Source organism: Acipenser ruthenus, chromosome 23, assembly GCF_902713425.1.
Source record: "Acipenser ruthenus chromosome 23, fAciRut3.2 maternal haplotype, whole genome shotgun sequence".
NCBI classification, from domain to species: Eukaryota; Metazoa; Chordata; class Actinopteri; order Acipenseriformes; family Acipenseridae; genus Acipenser; species Acipenser ruthenus.
Genome location: NC_081211.1, coordinates 8,565,028 through 8,579,944, shown reverse-complemented (window position 1 = coordinate 8,579,944; position 14,917 = coordinate 8,565,028). Strand labels below are relative to the sequence as shown.

Genomic DNA, 14,917 nt, shown 5'->3' with positions numbered 1-14,917 from the left:
AAAGAATTATATGCATCGTACGAGCTGTCACCTTTAAAATAATACTATAACACTGTATCAAGGTCGGTTTATATAACTTAACAACACAGACCGAGTGACGCACTTTTCTGAGAATTACCTAATCTATTCCGGGTTGACCGGCGTCCCTATCCACCACTCGAATCACTGCTTTCATGCCCCTCCGAGTCTCAAACAGCCAATCGAGGGTGTCAGGAGGCGGGACTCACCTCCCCCGATTTGAACTAGGATTTTCTGTCGGCCGATGACACCACAGCGAGACGAACCGGTTGACACTTGACAGGAAAGCAACAAGAGTGACCCTGACAGCCAGGAGAGGAGAGGCTGTTGACAAGTTGTGTTCACATTTTTGTTTATTCCAATCGACTTTGTATTATTATTATTTTTTAATTGAAGAGTACAGCGGTGAAATGGCTGCGCTGTATGCCTGCACGAAGTGTAACCAAAGATGCCCGTTCGAGGCGCTGTCTCAGGGACAGCAGCTGTGCAAGGTAAGGGCAGATGTTACAGCCATCACATTCGTATCATTGTAGCTACCGATGGCAGCAATTCAGTTTGACGCCTCCCTCATTTCAGCAGGTACCACTATGGTGTTGATACATGCTGTTGTTGTTGTTGATAATAATAATAATAATAATAATAATAATAATAATAATAATAATAATAATAATAATATAGTTAATACCAGTAATATGCTATGAACAACAACACGAATATACATTATTAAGGTAGTACAGGTGCAGTCCACTTGGACTCAAGGGACAGTGGAAATCAGTGCTTTATGTAGTAAACACAAGTCGAAATGCTGTCTGTAACTGCGAACACAAGTACTTTAAACCCACCCCCGCTACTGAGTGCAGCACATTCCTACATTTCTATTGGAGCACAGTAACACGCTTGCGAGATTTGAAACGACGTGTTCTTGGTCACGAGAGTTAAAGCTGTACTACAGTACGCTAGGGAGTGTTTACACACTCGTGGAGTTTAAAATGCAATTGCAAATTGTAGCAAAATGTAATAGAATGCCTAAACACACAAAACCCCAGAAGAATGTGCCGGTGAGCAGAGGGATTTCGTTGTGGAAGACAGCAAAGGAAAGAAGGTACAACTGAAGTGTACTGTTGAGTTACTATGCATGCCCCGAAAAAATACAAACCAAAAAACAGAAGCCATAATTATAACCCTAAGCATGTACAGTGCAGCTGACTCAAACATTCCACCATGTCTTTATTTATTTATTATTTTTATTGGACTGAGTCATAACATTACATAACTATACATACACCAAACAATGTAGTCAGTTGTGAAACACTCCACTGCAGTGATGTGACCGGATTGGTGCATCATTCATAGCACACAATCACAGCATACACTCACACAGTAAACTCAACACAGTAACCTCACAGCATACACTCAACAGTAAACTCACAGCATACACTCACACAGTAAACTCACAGCATACACTCACACAGTAAACTCACAGCATACACTCACACAGTAAACTCACAGCATACACTCACACAGTAACCTCACAGCATACACTCACACAGTAAACTCAACACAGTAAACTCACAGCATACACTCACACAGTAAACTCACAGCATACACTCACACAGTAACCTCACAGCATACACTCACACAGTAAACTCAACACAGTAAACTCACAGCATACACTCACACAGTAACCTCACAGCATACACTCACACAGTAACCTCACAGCATACACTCACACAGTAAACTCACAGCATACACTCACACAGTAACCTCACAGCATACACTCAACAGTAAACTCACAGCATACACTCACACAGTAACCTCACAGCATACACTCACACAGTAAACTCAACACAGTAAACTCACAGCATACACTCACACAGTAACCTCACAGCATACACTCAACAGTAAACTCACAGCATACACTCAACAGTAAACTCACAGCATACACTCACACAGTAAACTCAACACAGTAAACTCACAGCATACACTCACACAGTAAACTCACAGCATACACTCACACAGTAACCTCACAGCATACACTCACACAGTAAACTCAACACAGTAAACTCACAGCATACACTCACACAGTAAACTCACAGCATACACTCACACAGTAACCTCACAGCATACACTCACACAGTAAACTCAACACAGTAAACTCACAGCATACACTCACACAGTAACCTCACAGCATACACTCAACAGTAAACTCACAGCATACACTCACACAGTAAACTCAACACAGTAAACTCACAGCATACACTCACACAGTAAACTCACAGCATACACTCACACAGTAACCTCACAGCATACACTCACACAGTAACCTCACAGCATACATTCAACAGTAAACTCACAGCATACACTCACACAGTAACCTCACAGCATACACTCACACAGTAAACTCACAGCATACACTCACACAGTAAACTCACAGCATACACTCACACAGTAACCTCACAGCATACACTCACACAGTAAACTCACAGCATACACTCAACAGTAAACTCACAGCATACACTCACACAGTAACCTCACAGCATACACTCACACAGTAACCTCAACACAGTAAACTCACAGCATACACTCACACAGTAACCTCACAGCATACACTCACACAGTAACCTCACAGCATACACTCAACAGTAAACTCACAGCATACACTCACACAGTAAACTCAAAGCATACACTCACAGTAAACTCACAGCATACACTCACACAGTAACCTCACAGCATACACTCACACAGTAAACTCACAGCATACACTCACACAGTAACCTCACAGCATACACTCAACAGTAAACTCACAGCATACACTCACACAGTAACCTCACAGCATACACTCACACAGTAAACTCAACACAGTAAACTCACAGCATACACTCACACAGTAACCTCACAGCATACACTCAACAGTAAACTCACAGCATACACTCACACAGTAACCTCACAGCATACACTCACACAGTAAACTCAACACAGTAAACTCACAGCATACACTCACACAGTAACCTCACAGCATACACTCAACAGTAAACTCACAGCATACACTCAACAGTAAACTCACAGCATACACTCACACAGTAACCTCACAGCATACACTCACACAGTAAACTCAACACAGTAAACTCACAGCATACACTCACACAGTAACCTCACAGCATACACTCACACAGTAACCTCACAGCATACACTCAACAGTAAACTCACAGCATACACTCACACATTAAACTCAACACAGTAAACTCATAGCATACACTCACACAGTAACCTCACAGCATACACTCACACAGTAAACTCACAGCATACACTCACACAGTAAACTCACAGCATACACTCACACAGTAAACTCACAGCATACACTCAAAACAGTAAACTGCCTCCTCCAGTCCTCTCTATATAAAGACCAGCTTGCCTTTAACTAGTTCATCTCAGCAGACCAGTGTACAGGACCCAGGTCTAGGAAAGATAACTCCACTCAAAAACAGCAGGCCTGTATAATATGTACTTAATGACAGCATTTAACACTGAAACTATTTACATGTTTATCCTAGGGGAGCCTTGCTGTAGAGTTCCCTTATAAAAGTTTCTCATAGTAAAAGCGTACCACAGTGTAATAAAGCATAGGTAAGCATTGTAGCACCTGGTAAACTATGATAAATGCATAGTATAACAGGAAACTGCCTAATGACTGCAAGTTTAGAGTGCTTCGTGCTGAAAGAGTTTAGATCACTGTTAGTCAGTCCCTATAGGAATCAGTGGCAGGACTTCAGTCCCTGTTCTGCTCCTGTTAGCACTGCAGAATATAACATTTGACTCCTCATTAGTCCCGCTCCGCGGATTACCTGCAGTATATGCGCTTGGTTTATTTACTTACTAATCTCTCCCCTCTTCCTGAGGGTTACCAGCATGATCTGCTTTACTGGGATTTGAAACAACACTGAGCTTCATGTTATAAACTACGGGGAGGTCATATTGCCTGTCAGACCCACTCGGACCACTCTGCCTCCCTCCCACCCAGTCTCTCAGCATCTACCCACTCGACTGCACTGCCTCCCTCCTTCCCACTCTCTCAACATCTAACCACTCGACTGCACTGCCTCCCTCCCACCCACTCTCTCAGCATCACTCGACTACACTGCCTCCCAGTCCACTCTCTCAGCATCTAACCACTCGACTGCACTGCCTCCCTCCCGCCCACTCTCTCAGCATCTACGCACTCGACTGCACTGCCTCCCTCCCGCCCACTCTCTCAGCATCTAACCACTCGACTGCACTGCCTCCCTCCCACCCACTTTCTCAGCATCACTCGACTACACTGCCTCCCAGTCCACTCTCTCAGCATCTAACCACTCGACTGCACTGCCTCCCTCCTGCCCACTCTCTCAGCATCTAACCACTCGACTGCACTGCCTCCCTCCCGCCCACTCTCTCAGCATCTACCCACTCGACTGCGCTGCCTCCCTCCCGCCCACTCTCTCAGCATCTAACCACTCGACTGCACTGCCTCCCTCCCACCCACTCTCTCAGCATCTAACCATTCGACTGCGCTGCCTCCCTCCTGCCCACTCTCTCAGCATCTAACCACTCGACCGCGCTGCCTCCCAGTCCACTCTCTCAGCATCTAACCACTCGACTGCACTGCCTCCCTCCTGCCCACTCTCTCAGCATCTAACCACTCGACCGCGCTGCCTCTCTCCCGCCCAGTCTCTCAGCATCTAACCACTCGACTGCACTGCCTCCCTCCCGCCCACTCTCTCAGCATCTCACCACTCGACTGCACTGCCTCCCTCCCGCCCACTCTCTCAGCATCTAACCACTCGACTGCACTGCCTCCCTCCCGCCCACTCTCTCAGCATCTAACCACTCGACTGCACTGCCTCCCTCCCGCCCACTCTCTCAGCATCTAACCACTCGACTGCACTGCCTCCCTCCCGCCCACTCTCTCAGCATCTCACCACTCGACTGCACTGCCTCCCTCCCGCCCACTCTCTCAGCATCTAACCACTCGACTGCACTGCCTCCCTCCCGCCCACTCTCTCAGCATCTCACCACTCGACTGCACTGCCTCCCTCCCGCCCACTCTCTCAGCATCTAACCACTCGACCACTCCCAGCCCCTCAGCTCTACCCTGTAGGCCACACTCCTAGTCCCTCAGCTCTTCACACATATTAAATGACCCTGCTGTGCTACACATCGCCCAGACTTACCTGAAGAAGCAGGCTTGTTTGCTGGTAGTATCATTTTATTATTATGGATGGATAAATAAAGGAAAATAAGTCGTGTGAACAGGCAGGATTACGCAGTGGCATCAATCATTAATCATTTACTGTAATGTATTTTCCAGGAGTGTCGAATTGCACATCCTATGGTTAAGTGCACGTACTGCAGGACAGAGTTTCAGCAGGAAAGGTATAACTTTTTTCTTCTATCTTTGTGTTCCTTCAGTCGTACCCGCTCATGAAATCCCCATGGGAAACATTAACCTGTAGTGGTGCTTGTGTTTAATGCCTTGGAGTTATCCAGTGTTTAAAATCTGAGCACGGTTACGCTGGAGAAGCACTCATCTCTTTACTAGGGATCGCCCCCTTATGAAGAATCTGACCAGGTTCTCTTTTATCTCATGCAGTAAAACCAACACCATCTGTAAGAAATGTGCACAGAACGTGAAACTGTATGGCACAGTAAGTTCAGATTTAAGTCATTTCATCTGGGGTTAGAGATAGCTAAAAAGGTTTTAAAATAGACTAACTAGCATAATAAAAACACCAAGTAAGTTTTGCTTTTCCGTGAAGTACAGGGCCCTGTTCATGAAACTTTAAGGACTGTGTTAAGGACTGATGTCCGTCTTTAGAAATGTATAACCCTTTCTGAAACAGTTAAAAAAAGTTTGTATTTGTTGGACTACAAACTTTATCTAATAATCAAAATGAACAGTTGAACTGTCTATAACAAAACATTCATTAAAAAAAGTTTTGTGAACTGGGTCTTTTCTCTTAGTGTAAAACTGAGCACAATGCAGTGCCCGGTGCAGTGCTCAGGAGAGGACCTCATTTGAACTGACTCTTACTCGTCTGTCTTGCAGCCCAAACCCTGCCAGTACTGTAACATAATCGCCACGTTCATCGGTAACAAATGCCAGCGCTGCACAAACTCAGAGAAGAAGTACGGCCCCCCCCACACGTGCGAGCAGTGCAGGCAGCACTGTGCCTTCGACAGGAAGGACGACAGGAAGAAGGCAAGCAGCTCCCTCAGCCTGCCCCAAAAGACTGCAGCACACGTTGTGCTGTCAAATCCATCCATAGAGACGCTGCTCCAGCAAGGGGGTTCTGCTGGGATGATGTGGCCTGGCTTGCAGTACATTCACCCACCCAGTACATGCTGGAGTAGAGGCACTGGTAAAGCCTTGATCAAGATGCGCAGTTACAGCTCAGGGGCTGGATTCTCAAAGCCATTTACTGCAAATTGATTCTTTCAGATAGTAGAAAACGAAACGCACCCAGAAATAAACAACACACATTTGCACATTTCACTTGAGTCTAAAAATGGTTTATTATTTCTTTTAGAGAATGAGACCAAAAAATGCTCGAATGATGATTTGGAGGAAATAGCTTTGAGAATGTAGCCCCGTGCAGTATATGCAATTCCCATGTTTTATTAACTGGGAGCTGCTGTGAAGCTGTGGCCTCAGCTGATTAATTGAGTCCCTCAGTGGCTGTATTGTAATGATCTGAACTGTGGTGGATCTGTGGCCGCTCTTTAATTGCATTAAACCTGCAGAGGTGATTAGATATCCACTTCTTAACATTGTTACATTACAATCACAACTCTGTGAAATGGGGTCCCTGGAAAATCTTGATTATAATCTTTAGGGTGGCAGTATTATTAGATTATAAAGATAGCCCCTGACAGTCAGTTAACCGTGTGATACATGCTTCAACAGTGCCGCCTAGGAGCAGCTTATCACCAGGTTGTGATACTGGGTGGAACCTGTGCTAAAGAATGTCTTTCCCTAGTTTCCCCCCAGCCAGTCTGTGTGGATGTCTGCACATGGCTCTGACTGTCGTGTGTCGCTCCCCAGGTGGACGGGAAGCTGCTGTGCTGGCTCTGCACCCTCTCCTACAAGAGGGTCCTCCAGAAGACCAAAGAGCAGCGCAAGCACCTGAGCTCCTCCTCTCACACAGCCCTGCAGGAGAAGGAGCAGCTCACCTGGCTCAGCGATGCCAGCCACTACAACAGGTATCGCCCCCTGCTGGCAACTCCTGCGCCAACAACAACAATATTCTGCAAAAAAATTAATACATAATTATATATATATATTACGCTCAAACACACATCCTTGCTACTCTTACATATTAATCTCTACACAAAGATCTACAAAGTGACATTTACCACACAAAAAAGCAGTTCCGTTTGCTTTGCACCCTGCCATGCCAAGACAAGATAATTCTGTACACAGGTCTCGAATGTGCAGTTTTGAAAGAAACACGTGTTACTGCATTACCCCCACTGGTTAGCGGTTACACTCTGGTGTACTTGCTGTACTCAGAGATTCGACATGTTTATAGGAGCGCCAGTGAAACCACAGGAAGCTCTAAGTATTAAAAAGCACCAGGATGTCACGACTGAAGCAGAAGAAGATCTACAAAGTGTATCTGAACAGCAAGGAGAATAAATCCTGCTGATAACACTCATATTTCACAAAGTGCATTCGTCGTATAGATTATGGTTTGTCATCATTGTCACCCTGGGTTGTGCTTTTCTTCAAGACACCCTGGGTAAGAGTAAAATAGACTTCATGAGTTTTTTTATATTTTTAAACATCGCTAAAATCATCTCAAAGCAGCTCAATCCAACAGCGCTCCATTGACTCTCAATAGAAAATAACCCACGCTCTCTATAACCCACAACCCTATGTGCGCAGCGTGACGCAGGTCCCCATAGAGAAGCAGTGGAGTATCTTGGTGTAATACAGAATATCTTTGATGGAAGTGTATCGATGTCAACCAGCTTAAACGTGGACAGGTATATCGCAACAGTATCGGATTAGTGTTGAAAAGTGAGTTAGGACAGAAAGTGGTATCATATCGGTATATTCTAAACTGAAACAAATGTTACCAGTATCATTCCGATACAAGTGTGAACAGGGTACAAGCTGTCTGAAAAAAAGGTTGATGTTTCCGTGCCTTTATTGAGGACAAATATAAAGAGCTAGGGAGAGAAACCTGGTACTGCCATGCACACAGCACACGCCTTCTGCAAATTTAAGAGCAGGCTTAATTAGAGCGATTTCTGTGGACACGCACACAGCTAGTTTTCAATATACAATATGTTATTAAGTGTCAGTGGCTGTGCGTAACTGTTTCCCCCTTTGCAGTCAGAAGACTTTGTCCACCTCGTCCATTCAGAATGAAATTCCAAAGAAAAAGCCCAAGTTTGACGCCATCATAGCCAATGGGGACAGGTAAGAAACCACTGAAAGTGGACCGGTTTTATTTGCAGTACTACATGTTCATTTGGTCTAAAGACACCCTAAGATCATTTGAGCTAGCTACTTCTTATTGCAGGGTTTGAGACGCACTGTAAGATGCAACACCTTTTTAATTAAGACAGAACCAAACTGTTTTTTTGAATGTTTGCTGGTAGGCTGTTCCACGCATTTATAACTATTAAAAAAAGGGCTCCCATTCTAAACTTTTTTAAAAACTGTTCTGCCCTCTCGTCCTGCTGTTTGTACTAACTCTGAAGTCGTTAACTTGTAGTTTTATAACCCTAATAAAGGTTTGTCAATGGTATTATTGCAGTTTTATCATTCTTTTCCCACTGTTAAACTACGCATTTACCATAGTTTACCCTGGTTTGCCATGCTTATTAATAATATACTTTACCATATCTTGCTATAACTAGGATGCAACAAGTTATGTCTACAATGATGTATTAGTAGTGCATTAGTGGAGGATCCAGTGGCGTTGCAGGGTTGCATGTGCACTGTGTAGTGATTGTGATGGGGGCTCTGACTCTGCAGCTTCTCCCCGGACCTGGCCCTGGACTCCCCCGGCACAGACCACTTTGTCATCATGTCCCAGCTGAAGGAGGAGGTGGCCACGCTCAAGAAGATGCTGCACCAGAAAGACCAGCTCATCCTGGAGAAGGAGAAGAAGGTCAGGCAGGCTGGGAGAGAGGGAGAGGCAGGCAGGCAGGGAGAGAGGCAGGCAGGTAGGCATGCAGGCAGACAGGCAGACAGGCAGACAGGCAGACGGGCAGGCAGTCTGCCTGGTTGTCCAGTGCTGCATTGGCCAAGTTGTTCCTGTTGAGTTATCTGAGCCTATGAAAATGTTATGCTAAGACTATATAAAAGTAATGCTAGCAGCTAGTTTCACAGATTAGCATTAATCTTGGATCACTTTACCCAACATTAGGTAGTCCAGAATTACTGTTAATCAGGGTCTATGAAACCAGCCATATATAAAAGAAAGTTATGCATAGACTATTTTAAAAGTTTTGCTAACACTGATAAATAAGTTATGCGAAGACTAGATAAAAAGTTAGCATTAGATTAAATACATAGTTTTTCTAATACTATAGAAAAAATGGTTATTGGAAAAAAACCAAAACCATTAGATTCTGTCCTGTTAAGTTAGATCCCAAAGAAGGAGCGAACCTCATTCCTGAACGTTTCCTGTGCTGTGATGTTCTTCATGAACAGTTTGTGTGCACCGGCAGCCAGAAACTGAGCCCAAAGTGATTGTCAGCACAGCCAGTCAGTGCTTTCCTCTCTGACTTCACAAGCAGATACAAACTCACCATGTATATCACAGTATTCCAGGACACACAAGAAGCCTATTGATAGAAAATCTACATATTTCTCATGTCTGTTTGATTTATTTATGGAAATAAAGAGCGTCAACACATAGGTAACGTAAAATATTCAGCTTTATTAAATTGAAGAAAAGAAGATATTATACTTTGTGTTTTCCTGCGAGGATGTTAAATAACTATCTGTTCAATGCTAGAAAAAAACTCAGGTCTTTACAGGTGGCAACGTTGCAAAAACTGAAATAAATGCATGAATAAAAACCAGCCATCCTCACAGTGTACAAACACAAATAATCAATGACTCTCCAGGGTCAAAAAGAGACGCAGGTGCGACTGAAGAATGAAAGTTTAATAACATTGCTCAGAAAGGTGGTTTACAGTATTGTGATTCATTATGTGTACTTTAAGCTTACCTTTCATAACAAGTTAACATCAGGGCAATTTCCACGGAAAAAGTCTCACCGTTTTCTCACTCTGTTTTTGTGGTACTTTCAGGTTGTGTGTGTTTCCATGTAGTTTTCTTTTAGCCAGAGAAATTCTCCTTCCAAATGCAAATAACCTCATTAATATTAAAATGTGGGAGGATATATTGAAATGTCATGTCTGAGTTCCATGAGAAAGCGCTGTGCTACACAACCGTAGCGTCAGCAAGACTGATTGAATGGAGCTAAAATAGCATTAGCTTAAATATAAAAACAATCCAGTCAAAATGTTTAATATATATTTTAAATATCGGTAATATTTAAAAAATGCCTGTATTCCCCACTACATCAAGACATTCTTATAATAATAATAATAATAATAATAATAATAATAATAATAATAATAATAATAATAATAATAATAAATACGTGAATCCAGATTCCACAGCTTTCAGCAGTAGTTGTCTTTGAACAAATTCCTGGAAGAATTCGGCTCACGTCTGAGGCTGCTGGTAGCCTGCAGCAATAACACAGCTCTGCTAATGTAATATATATTTTGGTGCAAACATGACTTTTTTCCCCTTAGTTACGCACGAGAGATGCTGCAAGGCTAGTGTACAATGTATTGCATCTTACTGCCAGAAAAGTCTAGTCTTAAAGCAAACAGCTATCCGATGACCAGTCGACTTCGTAATTAATTAATTAATTAATGAATGTAAAGGTTTTTTTTATTTTATTTATTTGTAGTAGCTTCAGTACTTTGCTTATAAAACAACTTAACTAAACACACTTTTTATGAGTCAAATGGCAATAATTTGAAACACTGAATAAAAGGTGTCACAGAAAAAAGAAATACAAATAAAATACTGTGCTTATTGGTTCTTATTTGTGAAAGAATGTTGGCAGGGCCACTTCCAGCAGATCTAATAAAGGATTGCTTGGCATGGCTTTCAGTTACAGTAGAAAGTTTGTGAGAATTCGTCACAAACAGGATTTTAACTGCTGAAGTCTCGTGAGCATAATGTACGCCTTCCGGACATGTTTCCGCACCCAAAAAAATAACAACAGAGTTTTTGGTCAATTGTCTGGCTTTTTAGCATGAGAAGGCGATTTACCTCCCCTTTAGCGTCAATGTTTTAGATGCACACTTTCTATAGTGTGTGGTATGTGCGTGCTATGTCACATTAATAATGACTATGGAGAGACAGCATCTGATCAATTGTGTTTTTGTGTGCAGATCACAGAGCTGAAGGCTGAATTCCAGTACCAGGAGAATCAGATGAGGTCCAAGATGAACCAGATGGAGAAAATGCACAAGGAGGTTGTGGAGCAACAGCAGGTGAGTGTGACTCTCAACCACCCCGCCCAGCACAGGGAACCAGCACTGACTCTCAACCATCCCGCCCAGCACAGAGAACCAGCCACTAACTCTCAACCAACCCACCCAGCACAGAGAACCAGCCACTGACTCTCAACCGCCCAGCACAGAGAACCAGACACTGACTCAACCATCCCGCCCAGCACAGAGAACCAGACACTGACTCTCAACCAACCCACCCAGCACAGAGAACCAGACACTGACTCAACCATCCCGCCCAGCACAGAGAACCAGACACTGACTCAACCTTCCCATCCAGCACAGAGAACCAGACACTGACTCAACCATCCCGCCCAGCACAGAGAACCAGCCACTGACTCAACCATCCCATCCAGCACAGAGAACCAGCCACTGACTCAACCATCCCGTCCAGCACAAAGAACCAGACACTGACTCTCAAACACCCCGTCCAGCACAGGGAACCAGCCACTGACTCTCAACCAACCCACCCAGCACAGAGAACCAGACACTGACTCAACCATCCCGCCCAGCACAGAGAACCAGACACTGACTCAACCATCTCGCCCAGCACAGAGAACCAGACACTGACTCTCAAACACCCCGTCCAGCACAGGGAACCAGACACTGACTCAACCATCCCGCCCAGCACAGAGAACCAGCCACTGACTCAACCATCCCGCCCAGCACAGAGAACCAGACACTGACTCTCAAACACCCCGCCCAGCACAGAGAACCAGCCACTGACTCTCAAACACCCCGTCCAGCACAGGAAACCAGACACTGACTCAATGACATAAGTTGTTAGTTTAAGAGCTTCACACAACAGTTTGGATCACTGGAGTACAGTCACAATATGCAGTTCACAATACAGCACGCATATCAAGTCATGATTAGATCAACAGATTATTAAATAGTAAGTAGCTTCAGATGTCACTTTAACTGCTTTTTCTTCCCTCACTATTCTGCTGTGTTGCATTCAATCTGAGTGGTTCTGGGTTCTGTTACTTTGGGTACTAAATTATCTTCGACAAGCGCATATCAACTCAGCCAGGCATAGGCAGATTGAGATAAAAAGTGTGATGCTTTCAGTGTTGGAGCAGCAGAATACCAGCACTCTGAATGATTGCAAACGCCATGAAATAGTAAGGGGATGTAAGAAGCAATTACAAGGACATTTGAAGGCACTTAATGAGGAACTATTGTGTTTAAAGGCAAAGCTCAGCTGAGCTGCTCAGCTGTGAGGAATGGTTTGGGTTATAGTAAGAGGCGCCCTATTGCACATGTTACTTTGGAACTGTGTCATACGTTCCATTGATGCGCAAGATGAAATCCTCTTTGAATTCTCAATGTGATTTCCCTTATACAATTTTACCACTGTACATTTGCACAGTCATTTTGCAGTTTTTTTTCCCCCATGGTTATAAGAACATAAGAAAGTTTACAAACTAGAGGAGGCCATTTTGCCCATCTTGCTCGTTTGGTTGTTAGTAGCTTATTGATCCCATAATCTCATCACGCAGCTTCTTGAAGGATCCCAGGGTGTCAGCTTCAACAACATTACTGGGGAGTTGGCATTTACCATAGTTTACTTAGTTTTGTTGTGTTTTTTAATAAGCTTTACCATGCCTCTTTGCAATGCTTCCCTGCACTACGATGCTTTCACTGTGCTTCATCACACTGTGCTGTGCTGTTACTGAGGGTTGTAATGCATGCTACAGATCCCCCTTCTCTTGTTCCCTTCTGCAGGCCCGCAACAGGGAGCTCATGAAGCAGGTGGCCGCTCTGTCGAAAGGGAAAAAGCCAGAGAAAGCAGGAGCAATGACATCACCCTGAGACCGACAAGACAGCTCAGCTCTCCACCACAAGAGGGCAAGGCTGGTGCTGTACAGTCACTATGGTAACACACGGACACACAACTTTATATACAGCTATCAATGGACACAAAAAACAAGATCATAGGACCTCCACAGAGTGGGCATAGTGTGTCCAACACTTAAAAGAAGTGCTAGTGTAATAATGGTCTAATAATACCAACTCTAGTTGTGAATTTGACTGCTAATATTAAAAAAGCAGAATGTAGGTTTTTCAAAGGGACATCCTTCACTTGGGTTGTGTTTTCAACAGCAACAGCTGCAGAATGTCCAAGAGAATTTAGAATCACCTTAATGGTTCTGAACCAGAGGGGCTTACAGGATTATGCTTCACCCGTCACCTACTGTCTTCTCAACTCTTGTTGGCTGCTGTTTTTTTTTTTAACAAAAAGTTAAAAATGATAAATCAATGTATTTATTTTCAAATAGAAATACACACCTGGAGGTCCTGAGTGTCTCCCTGGTAGAAGCTCAGCCGTGTGGTTTGCACGGTGAGTCATACAGTCGGGAGCACAGGTTCTTGTCCTGGCTGCGCAGAGTCGCCGGTCTTCGCTGGGGATTCTGGAGGGAGCGTTGCATTGGCTCTGGCCCTCCCGCTGGTTAGGGAGGCAAAGCCAGGACTGTTTCTCCTCATCGCGCTACAGCGGACCCTACTGGCCAGGTGCCCAGTGAGCTCAGGCAGGACCTGCAGGGCTGGCCTTTGTCCTCCAGGGGCCGGTAGCTCGCTGACCCGCTCTCGAGTTCCTGGGTGTAGAAGAGGAAGCTGGCTTGGTCGTGGGATCAGAGGACGCCCGCTGAACCTTCAGTTCTGCTGAGCTGTGAGGGGAATTGGAAATTCTAAATTGGCAAGAAAATTGGGGGTAAAATAATTGGGCAGCACTGTAAATTTAAAAATAAATAAAAAATGCACACCTTTTTATTCCCATTAAAATTCTGCGTAGTTACCAATGATGAGGTTTCAATGTGTTCTGTGAGGGTTTACTTCCTAAATGCTCTTTGTGATGTCTGTGCTGTGAATAAATACATGCAGATCAGATCGACCCTTTACATACTAACTTTTTATCTGAAGCCTGACATTTCTTTCCGTTTGGTCAAATGTCTGGTTTCACTTACGTACTGTGTCGTTGTCACCTGAATTCGGTTTTCTCCTTTTGTTTTCTCTGTGTTTAAACCTGCATGGGTCTCAGGTATGCACTTTGTAATATGGTGGCTTTTAAACATACATACAGGTATGTAGTGTATAGTATTTTATAAAACAGATGCTATTTCTAATGCCCTTGCCAAGGAACTTAGAGAGCAATATTGGGATTTCTGTGTTCTGTTTATATACTCTGTTACAGACTAGGCCTACATTGAACACGTAGGTAAAGGGTGCTATTGTATACTGGTATAATATACAGAATATTGGCTGTACTGCAGTTTTCTGTATTTAATAAAGTACATTTATCCTCGCT

The 14,917-nt window shown here is 43.9% G+C and overlaps 1 protein-coding gene across 4 annotated transcripts; it reads left to right on the top strand.

The window, feature by feature from the left end:
- The first annotated feature begins 210 nt into the window (after nucleotides 1–210).
- LOC117413627 (protein FAM76A) lies at nucleotides 211–14,917 on the top strand. 4 transcript variants are annotated; one of them, XR_004660944.2, is made up of 10 exons: nucleotides 214–509; nucleotides 5,363–5,427; nucleotides 5,645–5,699; nucleotides 6,101–6,253; nucleotides 7,097–7,254; nucleotides 8,393–8,479; nucleotides 9,041–9,176; nucleotides 11,491–11,592; nucleotides 13,339–13,489; nucleotides 13,893–14,917. XR_004660944.2 is itself a non-coding variant. In XM_034906314.2 (9 exons), exons 1-9 carry the CDS (start codon nucleotides 429–431, stop codon nucleotides 13,423–13,425), a joined length of 924 nt encoding a protein of 307 aa, XP_034762205.2. In that variant the 5' UTR covers nucleotides 214–428; the 3' UTR covers nucleotides 13,426–13,883. The 4 variants fall into 4 exon arrangements, 2 of the variants coding, with proteins under 2 accessions (XP_034762205.2, XP_058853689.1); XR_009308283.1 differs by lacking the exon at nucleotides 13,893–14,917 and having other exon boundaries at nucleotides 211–509; nucleotides 9,041–9,231; nucleotides 13,339–13,883; XM_034906314.2 differs by lacking the exon at nucleotides 13,893–14,917 and having other exon boundaries at nucleotides 13,339–13,883.

What these genes read in the sequence shown, in the direction of transcription:
- LOC117413627 (XM_034906314.2), top strand. Translation starts at nt 429, where the DNA reads ATGGCTGCGCTGTATGCCTGCACGAAGTGTAACCAAAGATGCCCGTTC. An exon ending in ACGTGAAACTGTATGGCACA is followed by an intron (nt 5,700 to 6,100) that starts GTAAGTTCAGAT and finishes TCTGTCTTGCAG; the next exon opens with CCCAAACCCTGCCAGTACTG. An exon ending in GATGCCAGCCACTACAACAG is followed by an intron (nt 7,255 to 8,392) that starts GTATCGCCCCCT and finishes CCCCCTTTGCAG; the next exon opens with TCAGAAGACTTTGTCCACCT.